The sequence below is a fragment of the Sinohyriopsis cumingii genome, chromosome 4 (genome assembly GCF_028554795.1).
Source record: "Sinohyriopsis cumingii isolate HCF-2022 chromosome 4, ASM2855479v2, whole genome shotgun sequence".
Classification (NCBI taxonomy): domain Eukaryota; kingdom Metazoa; phylum Mollusca; class Bivalvia; order Unionida; family Unionidae; genus Sinohyriopsis; species Sinohyriopsis cumingii.
The window spans coordinates 83116217-83139297 of NC_142964.1; the positions used below are offsets into that span (position 1 = coordinate 83116217).

Here is a 23081-nt window from a genome sequence, read left to right on the forward strand (position 1 = left end):
TGAAACCAGTTGGAATCATGTTATCAATCTTTCAGATGTTGCACATTTTGAAAATAAATATGATTTACACAGAATAACGAACTTCAGCAGAAAAAGCACTTTATCAACAATTAGTCTCAACGGGTTTATAAAACAAGGATTCAGTCATTAAACAGCGCCGCTCCTCCACCCCATGGTTCCCCAGATGTCTTTTGTCTAGTGGATTTTTGGGAGGTCCCTCGATAATTCGCAACCTCACTTACAGTGCAAACTTGTTTTTGGACCCCGATATGTGCGACTTATTGAGGGAGAGGTGTATATGGTTTTGTAGCACAAAATACCACAAGGCTAAATCATTTAAAAAAAATAAATGAAAAATTGCACACACTACTTTAAACTGTCTGTATATTAATTAAGCTTGGTTTTCTGTTTTTTCTACATTTAATTTCCAAATACTGCTGAAAGGGAGGTTGACTGGCATGCCATTTGTTTCTGTCCATCCAGCATTATAGTAGACTCCTATTTAACACCAGTTTTAGGTTAAATATCACTCACACATATCTTAATTAACACTTTCCCAGCTGTAATAATCTGATGTTCCTAATAACTTTGAAAATCATTGTCATTATCACATCAGCCAGTATTTGCGAAACGAAATTGTCATCAGAAGATGAACCATGTTGTTAATCAGCCATTTGGGGTTTTCTAGACATCCCGTATTTGAAATGTGCATTTGTAAAACTTCCTTGATGCAACATTCAAATTACAATGAAATGCTTGTTCAGGTCCCATCATGACAACTAAATTATTTTAAGAACTATTTATGTCAAACCCAAAAACTCAGATGTGTAAATAGTTGCATACCTGAAAAAAGACATGTTGTGAAAAGTGCTACATTAACCGTACCAGTGGTGTGACTTGTTGCAACAAGCACTTAAAATGGGCAAATAGCTAAATAAAAATTCTATGCTGCAAAGAGTACACTTTGACATCCATGACTTTAAATAAATTTGCTGGAGTTCTTGCATATTACTGTTCTCCAAGTGCATGAATTCATACAAAATTGTGTGATTCATGCACCTGGAAGCATCTCTGGTATGTGTGTTTGTTTCCATGTTGTGTTTTTGTTTGTTTCCATGTTAACAATTGTTGTAATATATTTGTTTGTTTCAATGTAAATATGTGTGGGTGGTGTGTTTGTGCTACCATGTTAAGGTGTTTGTTTCAATGTTAACATGTGCATGTGCATGTGTTTGTGTTTCCTTATTGACATGTCTGCTTGCGTAGCCAAACACTGAATCCAAATATCATCCAAACATTGATGTTAATGTGCAAAGCACTGATGCCATTCAGAGCTTAAATTAATCTGACCCATTTAAATGAACAAGACATTAAATGTAAGAAAAACCATTGTATTCAAAACTGATAAATATCTACAGGGTTCAAAAACTGTCTGTGAACAGAAGCAGCTCACTGGTTATCATGCTGGACTCGTGACCAGGAGAGCAAAAGTTTGCATTTTGCCCAGATCAGGTCAGTTTGGCCATTGCAGTGTGTCTCTGGACACTAACTTGACTCCATCTTCATTGGCATGACAACCTTTCATGTTTGGATCTGCTATTAAACTACAACCAACCAATCAATCAAAAACTGTCTTCAACCAATTATAAACTGGTCTTTATTTTTCTACTTTGTCCTTCCTTTTCAAAATGTCATGAACTTTGAAATTATTTTGTTTACTTGTGTATGATTGTATAGATTACAAAAAGGATTTTTAAATCGATGTAAAGTTGAGATACCTGATCAATTTAAGTGAGATTCATTATTGTACATTTAATGAGGCACTTGGAATCATATATGTGTGAAGCATATAGCTATCGGATGTATCAAGTAATGACAGACTAGACTTGTTTTTATAGTAATAATATTCACAATTTGTAACATATGGCAGCAAAAGCAATTGTCTTAATTTTTACTTCCACTTGTTATTTCATATTTTACTTCCAAGTTGCATAATCAGTCAAATAGGTACATTGTTCCAGTTTTCTGACAAATAATTCAACAAATCAAGGATAACTAGTATCCTTGACAACATGACAGATCATGGGTATACTAGGCATTTGGTTCTCCTTTGTGACAGTTTTTATTGCTACATGTGGTATTAAGTTATGAATTCAGCAAAAACCATTTAATAAAATCAGTACTTAGAAACTGGCAAATAACACAAATTTAAATCAGCTGCAACTCTAAGCCATCAATAAATTTAAACCCCTAGTTTTCTTCCTATGCAATCACAGTTGTGGAAGGTTATTTCTTCACACCACTAATCATTAATTCTGCACAAATCAAGTAAAAAGATAAATGGATACATACACAACGAATGGCTATAATGTATGATATGCTATATGTTATGATACATTTCTGATAATTTAGAATAGGAACATAAAGATAGGTGGGTACAAAGAACACCAATATACTGTCACACAAAGTATGACTGTAATGTATCATGTCTGATGTATCATCATATACTGTATGTAACAATTTTGGGATATATATCTTTGATAAATGTGGGACACAGATTTTGTACATTTAATACTTCTACCAATAAAAGTGTTGTGAATGCTGAAGGCTTGGTGGGTTTGGGTAACATGATACATTAAACATGAACAAAAGCATGAATATACATTGCAAGATATTAATAATCATATTCCATTTTTATGATCATATGCAAATACCAATATTGCTAAACACATGTAATCCAGATCAAATTTTAACTGATTAAAAAAATTCATAAAATATATTTAAAGGAAATATTTAAGCAATTAACATATATGAACAATTTCTTTTAATTTTATTCTTAATTGTTTTATAGTACAGCAGATAAGCAGACACACCACATCCAGGGAAGTAACCACTGAGTAAAATTATTTCCTCTTAGGATTAGAATGAGTTCTTTCCCTTAATACAGCTTAAAATGAATTTGATGAGACTTCTTTCATTGATATTTGTTTATTACGACTGCCACAAGTAGGCACTTACCAACATTTTAATTGATTGATATTTCATCACATATTAGTGCTATTCATTAACAAAATATTGTTGTTAATATTATTGTTGCTTAAAATGTTCAAATTTAATTATATTTTAAACTATCTGTATACTAATTGCTGTTTTTGACAATAAAAGGTCCAGTATATTCTTAGCTTTCATTTACCAATTCAGACAGCAATTTTTTCAATTTTGCAATTAGAAGCCTATTTTATGCCCTTGGTTTAAGAAATAAAAATGGGATTCACACATGCCTCCACATAATCAGCAGGCTTCTTAGATATCTGGACATGCTAAAATGAGAGAATAAGAGTACTGTATAATTACTGTATAACTAGGCAACAAGTCACATAAAGTGTATTTTGATCACTGCAATACAAACCTATTTGAGTTGTTGAAGTTATCTGTATAACCAGAATCATTTTCTGCTGGATGATTAACAGAAGGCTGAAATTGTAAAAATCAAAACAATTGGAAACCAAAGAATGTAACTACAATGAAACATACATTAAAAGAAATCTTAATATATTACAAGTCCACAGCAAAACAGCATGATCTTCATTCTCTTCTTTTTTATTTCTGCCTGAGCTATACATATATGCCAAAAAGTTCCCACCATAAACCCTTCCAAACTCATCTCCATGAGAAATAGATCAAAATTTTCAACTCACTGTTGATATAAACAGTCAACCCTATTTACATCCCAAAGTTTGATGTCATTACATTGACTGGTGTAGGAGCTGGAAATAATTCTTACGTTTCCTTCTAAAAGACCCATCAGAAGAATGACCGATCAACCAACAATCGATAGCTATTTCAAGTTTATAAAATTAACATAAACTCCAAACTATTCCATGGCATGACCCATGATATGACTCCAGGACAACAGTGTAGTTAAGGGAAATATTACTTGGTTCATATAATAATTAAATTATGACATGAATTGAGTGAGGCTTATTTATCAAACCCCCATCAACTGAATCACAAGTCTGATATTCTAACAAATGAGCTATCATGATCCATAAACTACACTGTGTGTGGGGTTATTGGCATATTAGATGGAAATACAAACAACTGGTGTCCTACTGCTTGATTCCACATCCCCATTCTTGGAATTAACAAAGGGGACATCAGCAGTATAGTGAAACAGGGAAGTTTAGAATCCCACAATATTCCCGATTTATAGTGAATTGGGTAAAAGGTTCATTACAACATGGGAAAAGTGAAGAATGGTTGCAAGACTTAATTTCATCACTATAAGAAATGAATTTGTCAGTCTTACTCAATAACATGATATTGTATCATAAATATGTGCACTCTATATACACAGTGAAACCTCTTAAAACCAAACCAAAGCAAAAATGGTTTTCCATTAAGTAGAGCCAGTTTTAAGGTGAGGTGATAACAATTAAATGCTTGCAGATAACCAATAAAGAAGGATTATGTAAATGAGCTTTTTGTCTAGTCATGTTTAATGTTATTTCTTTGTATTAATGATCAATATAACTTTCAAAAATAATAAACATCCAGGTGTTAATAACGAGGCATGCTGACTCACTTTTGAAACTTGTTTGCTCTTTTACATGTACACAGACACATATTATATCATAACTGCATGCTACATCTTTTAAATCAAATGACCAAAGTGCAACACAAAAGAAATTCTCTCATTGTCTCTCTCTCAAATCATTGTGAAAAGCATTAACATTATTTTGGGTTTAAAAAAATTATGGGGTTTGTGTCTTAAAAATTATAGCTGGTATTGATATATGCTTGTACATACTTGTAGATTAAAAGAGATTTTTTTCTTCATGTCTGTGATATCTGCAGTAAACTGAAAACCACTCAAAACTGAAAATTAATTTTGGTCCCAAGGGTTTTCTGTTTTGAGGGGCTTCACTGTAATTGCTAAAATAATTTGCAATTGGGAAATTTAGTAGGCATCTTAATAAGTATGATGTCTAATACTGCTAACAGGTTATGAAATGCAGTCTGGTTACATTTAATGAGGGTCATGTCTAATACTGCTAACTAGAAATGAAATGAAATGCAGTCTGGTGACCATATTGGATGACCACCTGGCACCATTTTCATTTAGAACCATCTAGAACTTGGGATTAATGTGTGTGTAAAAGTTTCAAAGCAATCCTATAAATAGTTTAGGAAGAATAGTAATAACAATCTTGCCCTAATGGACCAAAGAACTGTCATATAATACAGATGATGGATGGATGACTAAAAAAAGGCCTGAGAACAAGTCCTTCTGATCTATGGCCAGCTGAACCAATAAAAACATACTATTGTAACTCTCTGCTGCTTAATGGTATAATGTTCACTTCAATTCAAGGCACAAAGTTGGAATTATTGTCCAAATACTTCAGCATTATTGTGATAAAATTTGTATGCCCTCCTAGATTACTAGATGGGGTTTTACAAAACTTTATATTTTATTTGTCCCTATGGTAATCATATACAGGAAGTATAATTTTTCTCCCTTCTTTTGTGCTTCAACGAAATGGGTACAAATATTATACTGTTTCACACCAGGCAGCAATAATGAAAAAGCATAAGGATAATAACTGCAAACAATTAAAGTCATTCAAGTTTTAAAATGCAGACTGAATTAGAATAGAGATTTTATAAAGTTTGAAAAAATCTAAAAGTTTGAAAAAATCAAAGGAGTCTTGAACATCTGATTTTTTTTGTTCGCTATGTGACTTACCGAATCCATGGAGTCTGTATGATTGGTATTTGTGTTAATGGTGAAAGACTGATGAGTGGTTCGACTGCGAGAAAATTGAGACTGGTCATGATAACCCAATGGTTTGTCCGGAGATCTGTCTGGAGGTTTTCCAGATGGCCCAACACTGTTTCTGTAATTGTTGTTACTGTCACTAACCTTTGAAAACAAATACAAAAAGTTAAACTATGTAACTCACCTTTCCCACACTATATCTGCCCATATACTGTCCCTCACTTTCCTGTACTGTGTCTGCCCATATACATTGTCCCTCACTTTCATGTACTGTATGTGCTCATATATTATCCCTCACTTTCCTATCCTGTATCTGCCCATATACATTGTCCCTCACTTTCCTGTACTGTGTCTGCCCATATATATTGACCCTCACTTTCCTGTACTATATCTGCCCATATACACTGTCCCTAACTTTCCTGTACTGTATGTGCCCATATACACTGTCCCTCACTTTCCTGTACTGTATCTGCCCATATACATATACCCTCACATTCCTGTACTGTGTCTGCCCATATACATTGTCCCTAATTTTCCGATACTGTATCTGCCCATTTACATTGGTCCCTCACTTTCCTATACTGTATCTGCAAACATAAAAAGTCCCTAACTTACCTATACTGTATCAGCTCATATTCATTGTCCCTAAATTTCCTGAACTGTATCTGCACATAAACATTAGTCCATCACTTTCCTGTGTATCTGCCCATATACACTGGTCCCTCACTTTTCTACACTATATTGGACAATATACATTGGTTATTACTTTCCTGTACTGTATCTGCCCCTGTATATTGGTCCCTCACGTTCCTATCCTGTATCTGCCCATATACAGCAGACCCTCACTTTCATGTACTGTATCTACCCACATGCATTGGTACCTCATTTTTATGTACAGTAGTCCCCCTCTTGAACGGCCTCCCTGACCAATGGCCACCCGCTCCTTACGGACAGAATCCGTTGGCACCGACGAGTTTGTGTTCAAAAGTACCCCTCGCGAAAGGCCACCCGGCTAACGCGACCAGCGGCCAGCATATTAGTGCAAAATCATAAAATTTACCCCTCACAAGCGGCCGCATTTTATTTGAATATGTATCCAGAGCCAGTATTGTATTCATAACGTGTGTTAAGTAATCCGATTTCTGTTTCCCGATGTCAGGTTTTCGTTACTGAAAGAAGTGTTGAGTAAAGTACATTTACCACTAAGGTTAATATTATATCATTTACGTCTCACGAGAAGCCAAATTTATTCTATAAAAACCGAGAAAGACTCAAATTTTAATCCATACAAAAGGGTACATACATGTAATCCAATTAGCCTGACTGCTGTGTTATCATAAGATGTCCAGTTTAGTCACTCTGATAATTGTTAAGAATACAATTATCGAACAGTAGTAACAGCTGAGAAGTGGCAGTATCGATGTACAATACCCAAGTCAGCAGGAAAATGGTTTAATAGCCTTTACGGCTTCCCTTAGTAAGATGTTGAGCTTGTTCACTTTGGTAATCAGTGGCTATTACTACTGACAATAATTGTCAAAATTATGAATCCTAGCGGCCGCGAGGTCAAATCTGCTTGATGTTAATGGTACATATCGAAGCCGTTTTGGCTTCTCTCACCTAGTTTCAAGAAATGTATAAAAACAATAGGGTACCAGACTGCGACTAACAAATCACGTGACAAGATCACTTCCTTTAAAAACACAGCAAGTTGTTAAGATGAATACAAAATTGTTTTATCAGTATTATAGTTGGCAACATGAATAACTTACTGCAAAAAGATCAATATGTCATCGAGGAAAATAAAAATTCTCAGTTTAGAGGAGAATGTGAAAGTATTTCAACTGACGGGGGGGTGGGTGGGTGTCGTCGATGATCCTTGCAGAAAACTAACGTCGGTTGTTGTTGTTGTTCAAGGGTTTAACGCCATTTTTCAGCACAAGATATGCTATACATGGCGGCCAGTATAACTGGTGGAGGAAGAACCCTGGAAAACCCAGGGAAGAACCACCGACCCACGAGAAGCTACTGGCAGGCTTTCCCACGTACCCACGCTGGCCAAGCCTTGGATTCGAACCCACGCAGACAGAATTGAGATGGCAGTGATCCGGAATGGTGAGCGCCTTAGACCACTCGGGGCCCCACTAACGTTGGGAAAACTCAGATAAACAATATCGTGAAAGATAATGAAACAATTCTGCAGAAGTGGAAAGGTGAAATGGACGGAGAAAGGAAGATTGTTTGAGCCAGGAGACGTTTGTATCCTGATTTGAAAGACAAGAAAAAGCAAAAATTTTGTCAGTTGAACTGGGATATGACGACTCTTCCGCAAGTAATGGATGGTTGCACAGATTTCAAGTGCGACACAATATGAAGTGTTCTGTCGTTAGCAGCGAATCAGCTGATGTTAATAATGAAGTTGTCGAAGATTGGGACAAAAGACTAAACGATATATGCAGGGGATATGACAGCAAGGATATTTTTAATGTGATGAGACTGGTTTGTTTTTTAGACTGTTACCAACAAAGTGATGTGATGTGAACTGTAACATAATTAAAAAGACAGTTTTAAAACTGTATCAGTGGTTATTCACAGCATTCTTTTGCAAATGATGACAAAGTTTATTTTACATTTATTTCAGATCATGTATGTGATTTTTTTAATTAAAATATTAAATATTTAAAATTAAATGTACTTGTGACTTTTTTCATATGTATTTACTATTCGCATTTGTCATCCCCCTCTAGAAAGGCCACCCGCATTATAAGGCCACTTCCCTGCTGCATTAGGGGTGGCCTTATAAGAGGGGGACTACTGTACTCTATTTGCCCACGTACATTGGTCTCTCACTTTCCTATCTTGTATCTGCCAATGCAAATTGGTTCATCACTATAATGTACAGTATCTGTCCATGTACTTTTTCCCCTGACTTTTGTGTACTGTATCAGCCCATGCAAATTTGTCCCTCACTTTCATGTATCTGTTGATACATATTGCTGCTTCACTATCCTATACCGTATCTGCCCACTTACATTGGACCCTCACTTTCCTATGCTGTATCTGCCCATGCACACTGGTCCTTCACTTTCATGTACTGTATCTGTCCATATATATTGCTGCCTCACTATCCTATATGGTATAGTTTCCCACTTACATAACTCCCTCATTTTCATATACTACATTTGCCCTTGGACATTAGTCCCTCACTTTTCTACACTGCATATTCTCACATACATTGGTCCCTCACTTCCCTATAATGTATATGCCCACATACAATGGTTCCTCACTTTTCTACACGGCATATTCTCACATACATTGGTCCCTCACTTCCCTATAAGATATATGCCCACATACATTGGTCCCTCACTTCCCTATAATGTATATGCCCACATACAATGGTCCCTCACTTTTCTATACTGTATCTGGCCATGCAAACTGGTCCCTCACATTCATCTACTATATATGTCCATGTGCACTGGTCACTCACTTTAACATTATTCAGGGAAACCAAACAATTTTATGTGATGAAGGAGAGGTCACCTTATGAAAGAAAAAAACAAAACAAAGAGAGTTTCCATGACCATAATTGTGTTATACATGGGAAGCTTTATAGTGAGGGACCAATGTATAATGAACATTGTTAACAGAGTAGACTCAGATTTTGTCACATAATGTACCAATATATTAGAGCTTAAACTATTCATTTAAAATTATTTATAGATCAATTATTTTAATGCTGATCTAATGATTCATATGTGATCATTTTTTTTTGGGTCTATGCTGTTTACACTATAGAATGCATTATGTACCTAGAAAGTATGGTAGACTTTTCTTCAAGCTGTCTGTAAATAAGGACTATGCTTGTTTGTAATATCTTTGTAATATTTTCTTTCTCAAATAATTCCATCCTAACTTTGGTCTTATTTGTTTTTGGCATTCTAATTGCTCCATGTGCACAATTTTCTTCTCATGAAACAATACAATTCATAGTACTTGTAATAAAACTTGATACTAAGAATGGCAGTCATCAATGCTGCAACATTCATGAAACATGGGTTGAGACATAACACACAAGACACACATATAAAAACATCCAAAAGTGTACCACGCTATTCAGTATTTAGAAAACCATTATAAGCAGCAGAAAAACTCCCATGTCTTTGTGACATCATGATGATTCTTGTGACTAGGGATAGCAGAAATGATTCTTACTACAACTTCAGTACAATTTTTTTTTATGATGACATATTTTGCATGAGGATTTGAGGCTGTTAAGGGCAGTTTAACTGTTGCAAATATTCATCAATAGGGTTTATTCCTGTATACAATCAAGCTATTTGCTATGATAAGTAACTGTAACTCATGGACAATTTGAGTTATCATACAGAGAGCATTTTTCTTCCTTCAGTCTTTCTGACCTTGACCTTGGACCTTTAGACACCACAATTACTTGGCTTCATCCTTAACCCAAGTTTAAATCATCCACAATGTTTGGTGACTCTTGATGCTAGACAACTTGAGTTATTGTGGAAAACCATTATTCTTCCTTCAGTCAGTGACCTTGATCTTTGACCTTCTGACCCAAACATTGATAGATTTTCTCCTTACCCCAAGTGCAAATCATCCACAAAATTTGGTAACTGCAGATGATGGATAACACAAGTTTTTGCATTAAAAGAAAACTGATAACAACCGGATGAACAGACATTTCTCACAGCATAATACACCTCCTTTCAACTAATCATCCAGAACTGTTTAGTGCTAACTCATGTGGCTGATGCATTATGAATAACTCGTTCTGTGATTATTACCACTGTTCAACAACATTACATGCCAAATTAAAAAATGGACAGATTATCTGTGTTCTAAAACAATATGGGTCACAAAATAAAATGAATCCCTGAACAACATGTACTGTCATTAGAATTTATTGAAAGAAAGCTTGTTAATGCTTTCTTGCTGACAGACTTTAGACAAAGATAAACAATGTTTATTTTTGAAATGTTGCTGATTATAAAATTCATTGCTCTTTAGTAGTAGTTGTTTTCAAGAGATAATGAGGATGAGAATCATCAAGAATGATGTGGTTTATATTGATGCTGATTGATTGTGACATTATCATTAATAATGAAATTTACTTCATTAACATATTAATATTATTATTATTGTTGTTGTTGTAAATTATCTTTTAATTTATTATGACTATTAATATTATTATTTTGGTTAGAGTTATATTAACTTTATATATGAGATTTTATTTATTTATAGAATCCTGACATTTTTACCAGAAACTGTTTGATAAGGATAATATGCTGACTTTGCCTTCTAGGCTAAATACAATAACTGATGATTTTTAAAATCACAAACAATAACTTCACATATTAAGTTTTCATTGAGACTCGATATGCAATGTTTCTCAGTCAAAACAATGATTAATGTCAATCTTGTTGAAAATTGGTACACCACTGTCAATAAACAAAAAGTGTAATTACAACACAATTATGTATCATCAAGAAATTGTTTTTTCTCTGCAACTGTATCAGAGACAAGCTTACAAAACAATAAGTCAATTCAATAATTTAAGCAATAAAAAAGTTAATTATGGATGCTTTTGACCTAAAACTAAATATCACAATGTAAAATATAAAGAATTATAAGCATGCATAGAAAACTGAAACTATGTTATATATCATTACACATTAAGCGCCATAACAATATACTCACAACATATAAAGATGTGCCTATAAAATCATGTTTATTCATCCATATAAAAATGAATTCATTTCTAAAGGTTATGATTATGACAATGTTATTACCAGTAAATATTACCAGATGTATCAGTAGAACAAATAATATTAAATGTGACATATAAAATATTGCCAGGGCCTACATGTTAAGCCCACAATAAACAAATCTGACACTGACCCCAAACTTTGAAGAAAATCCATAATGGGGTTTAGGAATATAGGCAAATAATTTGTTTTGTTACCAAACTCTCTAAGCACATTTCCTATGCTTGTGATCATGCCTCAAAGGACAAACAGGTGAGCATACATGTCATAAAATGAATTGTCTTAGCTTAATAATGATTCATGCAAAGCATGATGACAATCTAGCAAGGAGTTAAAGAATTATATGCAAATTAAAAAACTGCATCCAAAACCTTAACTTTTCTACAGCTGTGGATGTGACCCCTAAAACAAAAGGGATGAGTGAGCATATCAGAGTGTTTGTGAGCTTTTAACATAGCTTTAACAATTTTTCAGTAATATTGCTACAATGTCTGCAGTGTGACAGTTTATAGTGATGTCTAGCACTGGGGCACCATGCCACAGACATGTAGCATCATGTCCCACCCAGTCACATTATCCTGACACCAGGCTGACCAGTCCTAACACTAACCTCTTAATGCTGAGTGCCCAGCAAGGCAGCTGTTGGTACAATTTTTATAAGTCTTTGGTATGACTCAGCTGGGGTCTGAACCCCCGACCTCTCACATCCAAGAGGGATGATCTAACCACTAGGCCACCGGAGCAGTCGAGCATGTCAAAGAATGAACTGTCTTAGCTTCATAATGATTCATTTCAAGTTTAATGAGACTCTTAAAAGGGGGTTTAAGAAAGACAATCAAATAAAAACCTTTAACCCAAACCTTAAAAAACTGTCAACATCTGATTTTTTCTTTCTTTCTTTTTTCATAGGAATATAAGTCTTCAATGAAGGTGGGATTTAACCTTGCTGATCACCCTCAAAAGGCATATATATATATTTGCTTCTATTTGGAGTAAACATTAAACCCAAAATATGCCAGAGAACATCTTGGACAGTTTCAATCTGTCCCTTGTTTTCTGTGTAAATTAATTTTGTTGATATATTTTCATTGATATCTACACCACAAAGCGAACAACCATTCACAGCAATCTTCAGTGTTGCCTCTAGGACTTTTCAAAATGTGTCCAATGAAACTTTCAAAGCAGGCCAAACCTGGAAATATATGGGCCAGATAGTTTCACAACTTCAGGTTAAAATAGTCAAATAAAATCCATCTATACTCAATGTCTATTTCTGTGATATTATACTATGTCACTTACCTACAAGCTTGACATTATATAAGTTGTTACCTACCATTGGAATATTTATATGCTCTGAAATCTTTAAAGTTTAAGGTGCAAACATCTTACTGACAATATTTTGTGCAATTTGTTTTTAATAATGACACAGTCCATTAAAATTAGTTCATTCTGTCTTTCATCTAGCAAACTCAATTTAAGGTTTGTATCTGTGTGCTTAAGTTTTATCCTTTTATTGTTGCATCTCCTTCTTCAAAACTCCACCTACTTTGAATATACTTCTATTTATTTTTGTTTCCATGACAGCATGGCTAAGAAAAATCAAACTTGGCTCGTTTCTGCCAACAGACAGGTTTGATAATTACTTGCATTCGTTTGACTTCTCTCTAAATTTATCAAACACAAATATATTTCTTTATGGGTGTGTCTTCACTTGCCAACAACAGTTCTCACTGCAGCTGTAATTGCTGATTTTGCAGCACTCTCCACTTAAAATGTGATATTTTTCTTTCAGGATGTAAAGTTTTGAAAATCAAATATGAAAATCTTGAACAAGCAAACCTGTCATTCTAAAGCTGACTTAAACATATTCAACATACACTGCTATTTTTCTTTAGCAAATGGATGTTAAACTTTGCTGCTAACAAGAAACAATTATTCTGCAAGTCTCAAAGTTATGACCTTTATTCTGACATCCCCAATCAAATTTCCCATACTTAGTTAACCATCACTGAATCTATAAAATTTAAGCTTGTCCTTGGATCTGACTTTATCAGCCTGCAGTCTATAGGTTCAAACCACAAGTCAAAAAAATAAATGGACTTTGTTTGCCTTAACCAATTAGATTGCTTTTTTTCATTAGAACCCCCTGGATTTCACACTACATATTATAAATCACAGTTCTAATGAGAGCTGTTTGCCCTTGACAATGTTTACAAAATGACGCTTTTGAGTAACATGCATGCACAGATCCATTCACATTATGCATCCAATGCAAGGAAATGAGCCTAATTTGACCTATAAGCAATTTTGGTGTCACTAGTGATGGTGGGTAATCTGCACCAAGACATTACCAATGTAGAGATCCCACATTCCCAACCCATGTAGCAACAATACATCTTTTAATTCTGTTAACTCCTGCAATAGATGAACTTAATGAGAAGTCAACTGAAAATTGGTAATTTGAAAAACTCTTACCTATTATGTATGGATTCAAGTTGTCAAATATATATAAAATATGCCACACATTTTACCAAAAGGCCCCATCAACCAAACATAACAAGAACTGTAAGGAATACCAGCACATGTCTACAAACATTTGATATGGGTTGCTGACAAATCTATCTGCATTAATTGCAATGGTTTATAAGTATATGAAATCAGACAAAAGAAAAACCTGCATGTGAGTACAAGTTTGGGGGCTGATTTGTCACTCGTAACAATCTATTGATGATGACCATGCCAGCACTGACAAATGACTGCTATGTCTCACTTTCCTATTAACACAGAATACTAATGCCACATAGCTGCCAACCTTCCAGGCTCACAATTAGTGAAAATAGGGATAAAAAGTCGTGAATTTGGACATGAATTCGTGAAAAATACGATGACAATAACTCCATCCACTCTGACTACTCCGACCGTCAATACTACACTATATCAAGTTCGCAAAATAAAAATAAAACACTACATATATGCAGAAATATTTATTTATCAAGACATGATACTGTGGCAGGCTTGAACTTCCTCAACTGCTTGATCGTAAATTTGTTTTCTAAACAGTTCCGACTTCTTGCCTGCTGGTAGATCTTTGGGACTAAAATTGTTGACAAATTTTCTGCAGCTAAGGAGGCCCTAAACTCTGTCTTTTTTTCCCTCACTAAAGAAAATACTCTTTCGCTGTCACTGTTGCTGTGAGGAATGCACAGGAGCTGCAGCATTTTTGGTTCTTCCATAGGAAAATTTGGAAGCGATTTTCGAGTCCGGGAACATGTGTCAGAACAAATGTTTAGCATGGTCTCCAGCTGATAAAGGTAGATTGTGTTCGACACAACTCACAAATAATGCTTAAGTGTTGGTAGCCTGCGGGTCTTCCACCAATGGTTTAAAATATTCCAGAGCTGAAATCTGCGAATTCTTAATTTTCCCAACTTCTATGTGTTTATTGCAACCGACATTCTTCCTCACATTGTCTCTGCGATGGCACACTGAGTGCAAAAAGCATTAATGAATATCAATGTTTAATGGCAGAATGCATGGCCAATTTTTGATATATTCCAAATTAAACTTCACTTTTTTGAGTAATACATTTCTTTTTCCTTGGTGGTGAAGATATTTTCAAAATCTTACATGCGATGCTGAACGGTAGCTCGAATCAGTGTTTTTGACGCATGCACGGAGCGAATTTCCAGTTAGGCCCTAGTTTCTCTCAAATCACTTGCAAAACTACTCTTATACATATAGATTAAAATAGACTAAAATGCTTGCGACCGGGCCAACTGTACTAATCGGCTGTAGATCTACTAATATCGTGACCAGCGGTACAGGACCGTTTCGGCAACTACGAATATCACGACTAGCGCTTAACGGGAAATCGGTTATTTTATTAAAGATTTAAAATAATTGAGGATCAGAAAATTCGTGAATTTTTGTCTTACGGCGTGAATCTGTGAATCGCTGAAAAAGTCGTGAAATTCACACCAAATTCGTGAGGGTTGGCAGCTATGATGCCATACTATTTCCTCTTTTACAGTAAGAAAGTGTTGTAGTCACTTTTACAAAATGAAAGTGCTGTATTCACCCAATCACCATCACACATGAAAGTGCACAATGCTGCAGCCAACAGTACATGGGGAACTTGACTCAAATACACACTTAACCAAATCTGCTTCAGGTGTGATACACAACATGACAATGAACTACTTGAAAGGGAGGGTGTTACACTCAACACGAGGCATTAACATACAAATCTGTATTACCCTTGTGTGTGTGTGTGTTTGACAGATGGACTAGCAGATGGAAGGATGGATACATGGAAGATTTATCACCTGTGAGAAAAGGCTGGAAAAGATATGGAAATAGCTAACAAGGATGAGGCAGGCCAGATTTATTGCAACAGGTGCTAATCAGATTTAGCATTGCATAGTGCTGCCTACTCCTAACATGGTACAATGTCTTCCAAATTTTTTCCTTGGAATGATTTGTTTTAGAATATTTATAGTGTAAACTCCAAAAAGAATGTATTCATACAAATGGAAAAAATATGTTCACCTTAAACATTCAACAATTAGTTATAACTAATTCTCTGCAATAAAAGCAGCAGACTCCAACTGCCATATATGTTACCAAAAACAGTCTTTTATTATTTGAAGGAAAGATCTTTAATGTAGGATTTTGACCTAAGTTGCATTTTTATGAAGTTATAATACTGCATGTAACACTTAAACTGGAGTCCAATCATCCATATCACTCACCTCCATCTACAACCCCATGACACAGCATCTAACATTGAAACTGCAGTCCAACCATCCATACCAGTCACCTCCATTAAAATCTAACTGAAACTGCAGCCTAACAATCAACAGTGACCACCTCCATTAACAGCCCCATCTTGTTGCATCTAACACTAAAACTGCTGTCCAACCATCCATTATGGTCATATCCATTAAAAATCCAATCTCAAATCCAGGTAATTTAACTTCTTTCTCCTAACATTTCCCTTATATTATTGTAAAATTAATTCAACATGCCCAAGCCAATAAATTTATCCATTTCCTTTGGTTACTGGTTTTGGATAATTTGGACTGCATATCCTGTGACAATCATTTTCTATGCACACACACAAAATAATTCGTCAACCCATTCTTCTGAGTAACACAGTGCAACATTGCAAACAGTGCCATGTTCTATACATATGCAGCTTCTAGCCCAATGTAGCTGATATACCTCCCCTGATCTTAGCTGATGCTGTTTGTCAGAATAGATTTCTGCTAAAGATCTGGGACGGCCTGATTTAGGCATGAAATACATAGGCCTAAGATGAAGAGTGGACTGAAATAGAGATAATTACAGGTTTTGAAGGTAATGCTTCTTGAATAGTACAACTTAACTTCTACTACTAAAGGAAATCACAATCAACAGAAGTTTAACACATTTTGTCTATCAGGGTAAATAACCAGCTCACAGTCTGAATTAAACTTTTTATCAACTTCAGTCAAACAAAAATGTAAAACTTGAAAACCATAAATTTGTTCTTTTTATGTTACAATTTTGAGTCTTCATAACAAATGGCATACTTAAGTAACAGTGAAGCTGTGGACTGGGAAGGAAGTATCTTTTAAAGTATTTCTTACAGTTACATTCACACAATGGATTTGTAAATTTGGTACTGCACTGATCTGAATAATACTAACTTTAGTCCAATGTTAGTCTCGTGTTCATGTATGATTACAGCATATGAGGTGAAGAAATTCATATATTCTGGGTGAAATTACCTGAGAACGAGATGGGGAATGGTGTGAACGATTTGACTGATAGCTGGATCGATTTGTTGGCTCTGAGTTTTGCACGGTACGTCTGGAGACACTGTCAGATATACAAATGGAAACTGGTAAACAAAGACTTGGTAACTCGAGTTCACTATCCAAATTAGATTTCTCCTAAGAAGAAGGAATTTAAACACTTTATTACAAATTATCATTTGTTTCTGATGCCTGTGTTAAAAGTTGCATTAAAAGCATAAGTTTAGACAAACACATATTCATGGCAAATGCTGCAAGCAAAACTGGATATTCTTTCAGGATCAAGCTAATTGTAGCTCCTTTGATATGCAATTTTGTGACTAAAACCATGCTACAAAAATCAAGACCTCATGTGCTGCCTGAGCACACACTTTAAGTGATTACAACCTCATTTTTGTATGTATTTGGTATACTATTTATGTACTTAATAACTGATATTATAAAAAATAACAATTATAGATGGTTTGCTATATTCAAGACCTCGGCCTCAAGCTCAATTCATGTGTTCAAGCAGATATCTGTACAAAACAAAAAACAGTATTTGATAATAGCAAATTCACCTGGTGACAAATGAATTGGAATCTGACTGGTATCCTGACGGCCTGACAGGGAGGTCAGGAGGCATGACCTCTGGCTCTCTGGGGACGGATGTGTAGGATGAGGTGGGTTCTGATGATCCATGGACACTGTGTAATTGCTGGTCTACATCTCTGTAGTCAAAAGTCAAACAAATGCAGTTATTAAATGAACAGGGCCAAACAAACCATTACTGACAATAACAGACAGAAGTGTTTCAATCATAGAACTATGTTGTGAACCAAAATTAAATGGATCTGGACAGTACATCTCTTAAGTCCTGATTTTCATCCACAGTTCATAAGCATACCAGGATAATCAGTTGTAAATAATAAGTAACTTTTGCTGTGTATTCTTTTCCAAATCCATGAACCATCTCATGCATAATCTGAACTGTTCCCAGTACTAACTGTTAGAACATGCAATAAAACTGACTTAAAATGTAAACAGTTATAATTTTAACCATTTTCTCTTCAGTTGTCCCCATCAATGTTTACCAGACTTCCTCAGAAGGGACATACCTCATGCTTGTTGCCCATAACAGGATAAAACTTACATATTAGACTTGTAAAGTAATAGACTTGATAATAATGGAGTGCAGCAATTTATACTTTTCTGTTGTAAAATGCTTTACAAAGCTTTAAAAAAAAACAAATTTTCCAAATTAAAACAAAGATACTAGCACAAAAAGAACCAACTAATGTGAAATATTTAGCAACTGTTTTCTTTTATGTTCTTCTCTGTCTAAGTGTCACAAAAGAGAATGCACATGATATACCAAATATACATCTGGACTATCTGAAGTAACTAAAACAACAAGATTAAATATATATCATTTAAATAAGCAAATAACTCCGTATAAAATAAAACAAAGAATAAATGTTAAAATCATAGTTTGCCATGGTAAAGGCAAACAATTATAATACACTTTATATGATTTATAAAGAGATTTGATTTCATTTTCTTTAGTTAAAGTTATCAATTTATTTGAGTGTATTACAGACCTGAAAAACCCTGATGAGTCTGTCTCAGTAAGGCAGTTGATTTTTTCCCATAAGACTGACCAGTTTTTAGTAAGGTGTAACAAAATATCAACAACTGCTATTGTACAGCTGGAAAACGTAATTAAAAGTCTGACGCATCGACGATAAACATTATGTTCAACTGAATAGTTTGTGAAGTACACGTACTTCATTTACCACTAGTACAGTTGCACAAACTCTAGTTCCAAGCCCTATACAGCTCAATGGCTTGTTGCTATCTCTTAACTTTACATAATTCTTGGAAATTGTTTACATTTCTCAACAACGGCAATTATATTTCCTGCCACAAGACATACTGAAATTGGTGTGTGATGTCCATAATGCATAATCATGTCCTTTCCAGCTTTTATTCACAAGAATCTAAATACTCCTTTTTATTCTTCTGTGTTGAATATTAACACTTTTCTAGAAGCTTATTTTCCATTTCGTCTTAACAATGCATCACTTTCTGGACGCCATTTTAAAAAAATCTTTAATCAACATTTTGATCATGCAGACGCTTCACATGAACAAATAGATGCAGTTTCATGTGTCTGGGGTGCTGCTGTAAAGTTAGTCTGTTCCACGTCTAATTTCACTAGTTCTAAGATGAAACCCGGATTGAAATAAAACACGGATGAACCAATTATCCAAATTTTTCGGCAACGATCATTTTCCCCCCGTTTTTGCTAGTATGCCGTCTGTATTTTAAGGATAATTTTGGTAAGACTTACAGCAAAATCATAAAAGCTGGAAGGACTGGTATAATATAAAAAAATAATTATCTTAATGTGCCAGTTTTACTCATATTTGACCCAATATACTGTCCAGATGTCTGTCTCTATTCATATTAAATTTTCTTCAAATTAACTAAAAGTAGTGTGTCATATTCCACAGACTTTTGGTAAAAGTATAAATTGTATAACAATGTGTTTATATGTTTGAATACACTTGATAACTGATGTTGATACATTGCTAGATTTTACTTTCATTGAAAATAATTAAGCTCAAAATGGTCTTTATTCTGTATACTGCATGGGGTTCAAATATAAAGGCATGACATTCTACGAATTTACAGGTAATGAAGAAAAACAATACGTCATATTTGAAGATTTTAATTCATGGGAAATATAGTAAACTAACCATGAATATAAACGGTAAATGATTAAGTTCACTGATAATTATAATATCACATATAGTCTGAAAAGGGGCATAACAAATAACTGACAAAAACTGTTATCAACACTATTCCTGTACACCACACTGCTGATGGTATACTTGGAAACATAAACAATATTGTGCGTGAAAGGAAAGGGTGTTCTTTAAAAATAGACAAGTGTGGTTGATCAGACTAAAGCCATTTCCTGATACAAAGGACTCATCTAAAACATCTAACACATTGTTCAGGGACAGGTTTAATTAAATGTAGTCTTTCCAGCAACCTTTTGTGAAAAATGGATATAGTAGGGCTACTTTTCTTAATAAAAAAAATTGTAAAAAGTTGAGAAAAGCAGTAGGTTTTATAAGAAAATTAGTATTACTGAAAAATACAACCTTTACTTGCCTTTGTAAAGTGAAATAAAACTCAAGTTCTTATGTAAGGATGCAATGTTCACCAAAATTTCTAAATGTGGACATGGTTAACAATAACCAAAATGATGCCCGTTAAATAAAAAGATTAAAAACTCAAACATTCCCTCTAGGCTAACTGAACAGCCTGCTGTTATTATAATGGACACACCATACTTCACTCAGCTTGTAAATGTTTCATCTTCTCTATGACAGATGCTACTTTTTACTACTATGCCAGTAAGAAATATCTTCGTTGAATATTTCTGATAGTGTAAGTAAAACATTCCAAGAATCATCATACTATCTTTTTTTTTTTCTACTGCTAAATAAATATCAATGATGAAGCAAATTGTTAGTGCAACAGGAACATAAGCATAGGACGCCTTTCTTGGAACTCCATTCAGTAACAAACTGTGTGGAGGCTTACAAAATTGAAACGGTGTTTTTTTAAAATAAAATGTTGCTATACAAATGTTCTGTTAACACATTAACCCTTGGAGCTTTCTGTCATTTTTGCCTGAAAATCGAGTAGGAAACACATTTTGAAAGCTATTTCTGAATAGACTCGAAAACACCAAATCCCCGGTCATCTTTCAATAACATACTGCCTAGTTGTGTTAGAAACATTGTTTTTCATTGGCTATTTGACTCGCACATGAACAGAGGGTAAAAGTTGGAGTTCTTTTATGTTTTTTTATTATATTTTTTTTTTGCTAAACAGAGCCATTATTTTTGTATGGAGGCCACTCTTTATTCCAAATGCCCATCTTATCCTACCTTTTGCAAAGGCTCATCTGTCTGTTTGCAGTTCATACCAGTTTGCCTTAGATCTGAGACCAAAAAGTCTAAAATCCGGACACAAAATCAGATTCCGACCACGGGCGAATTTTGGGTTTAAAAAAAAGTCGGGTCAAAAAAATGACGTTTTTCTATCTGTATTTTGTAGTGCAACTAGATATTCCAGATTATTTGGTATCACTGTAGAGCTACATCTGTCTACCTTTCTATAATACCACCCACTTTAGTGTATCATGCATGACCATGATGCTACAGATGCTACTACCTCCTGCCCCGTAAAGTCGTCGCTAGGGGTTAATGTGTTAACAGATATGTTTCACAATAGGAAATAATGAAGTTCAAATAACATTTTATCATCAATATTAGTAAATCAACCTGATGCGTAATGTGTCCTAAAACCATTTCTCATCAACTCTGGCATTTTACTAGCAATGCCACATTGGCGTGAAAATCGTACAATCTTTAGAAAAGAATTAACAGAATGACCCCAACAAACAGTCCTTTTAAGGATAGATGTAGAAATATATCATTTCATTACAATGGGTGGTTCTAGCATCAGTGACAGCCATGTTCAATTACAGTTACAAGTTTTGAAAATGCTTTACACTCGGTAAACTAAATGAGTAAATTGCAGCCATACTAATACCACATAAAACCTGTCTATTTTGTCCAAACTGCTTCTATCTTCTTAAACACAAAACTCAACATCATAAAAAATACATCTGAACTTACTTTGCTAAAGCCATTCATGTACTATTCAATATTCAAGAGAAGCACTAGGGCTATTCTGGAAAAAGCAGGGGAAAATAGAGATTCTGACTAAAATGTAGAAAAAGTAATTAAAATTAGGGTCATTGGAAAGGTGCAGAATGGGGTCAACTTACCCAAAAGTTTTTCTTTTGGGGGACCTGTATCTGTGTCTCATCTTTGGAGAATATTTTATTTTGAAAGGCTCAGCTTTTGTTCTGAAAAACATTTTTAAACATTGTTTAGCATAGTCTAATTACATGCCATATATAATCATCTATAAGTCAAATCAAACTACAAACAGCACAGACCCTGATCTTCCATCATATAATGTGCAGGAAGATCAGGGTCATTTTCTTTGTTCCATTGATTACTCCTAATTCAATATATCCATGTAGCATGTATGTACACTTACAAGTGAGTACATACAGTAAATGTATGGTTTGTTACTGTGGAACTGACATGGTTTATGAATATGCATGATGAATCAATGTAAATCAAGAAAAACAAGAAAGAAACCCAAAAAGAAATATGAGATATCTGCTCTTGAATTCTGAAATTCTATCAGAAGCAATGCATATAATTTAATCTGTGGGCCTCACAATCTGGCAATATGCATTTCCAGTCACAACCTGGATACAATTTTTGACACAGTAATTCATGACATCCTTAGACATAAAGTAATTATTTTGTGCACTTACTCTACTTTAATAAAGGGTATCTCTTTCATCTGATCCTCAGTCAGTCCTTCTGGATCCACCAGTTCGAACCTACATAATAAAAAATGTGAAATTATTCTTCAAAACTGCATAGTTGTGTACTCTATTCAATTTGACCATTATGCTTAATCCTTTTCAATATATATATGTCAAATGACTGATGGTTCATCTACCAAAAATAAAAACAGTACCTCAAAGGGACTGACACTTTATTGTCTCAAAAGAATCTTCATTCAAGATAAGACCATTTCTATTGAACTGCTGAGTGTTGAAAT

At 34.5% G+C, this 23081-nt stretch overlaps 1 protein-coding gene across 8 annotated transcripts in view; it reads right to left on the reverse strand.

The window, feature by feature from the left end:
- LOC149801558 (uncharacterized) overlaps nucleotides 1–23081 on the reverse strand; it is a 190879-nt gene that overhangs the window by 37172 nt on the left and 130626 nt on the right. For all 8 annotated transcript variants that reach the window (XM_089955768.1, XM_089955767.1, XM_089955773.1 and 5 more), the window contains 6 exons: nucleotides 22789–22857; nucleotides 22225–22305; nucleotides 17933–18082; nucleotides 17346–17436; nucleotides 5750–5926; nucleotides 3410–3474 (listed from right to left, as the gene is read on the reverse strand). In XM_089955768.1, coding sequence (XP_089811894.1) covers nucleotides 3410–3474; nucleotides 5750–5926; nucleotides 17346–17436; nucleotides 17933–18082; nucleotides 22225–22305; nucleotides 22789–22857 — 633 coding nt within the window. The remainder of the gene's footprint in view (nucleotides 1–3409; nucleotides 3475–5749; nucleotides 5927–17345; nucleotides 17437–17932; nucleotides 18083–22224; nucleotides 22306–22788; nucleotides 22858–23081) is intronic.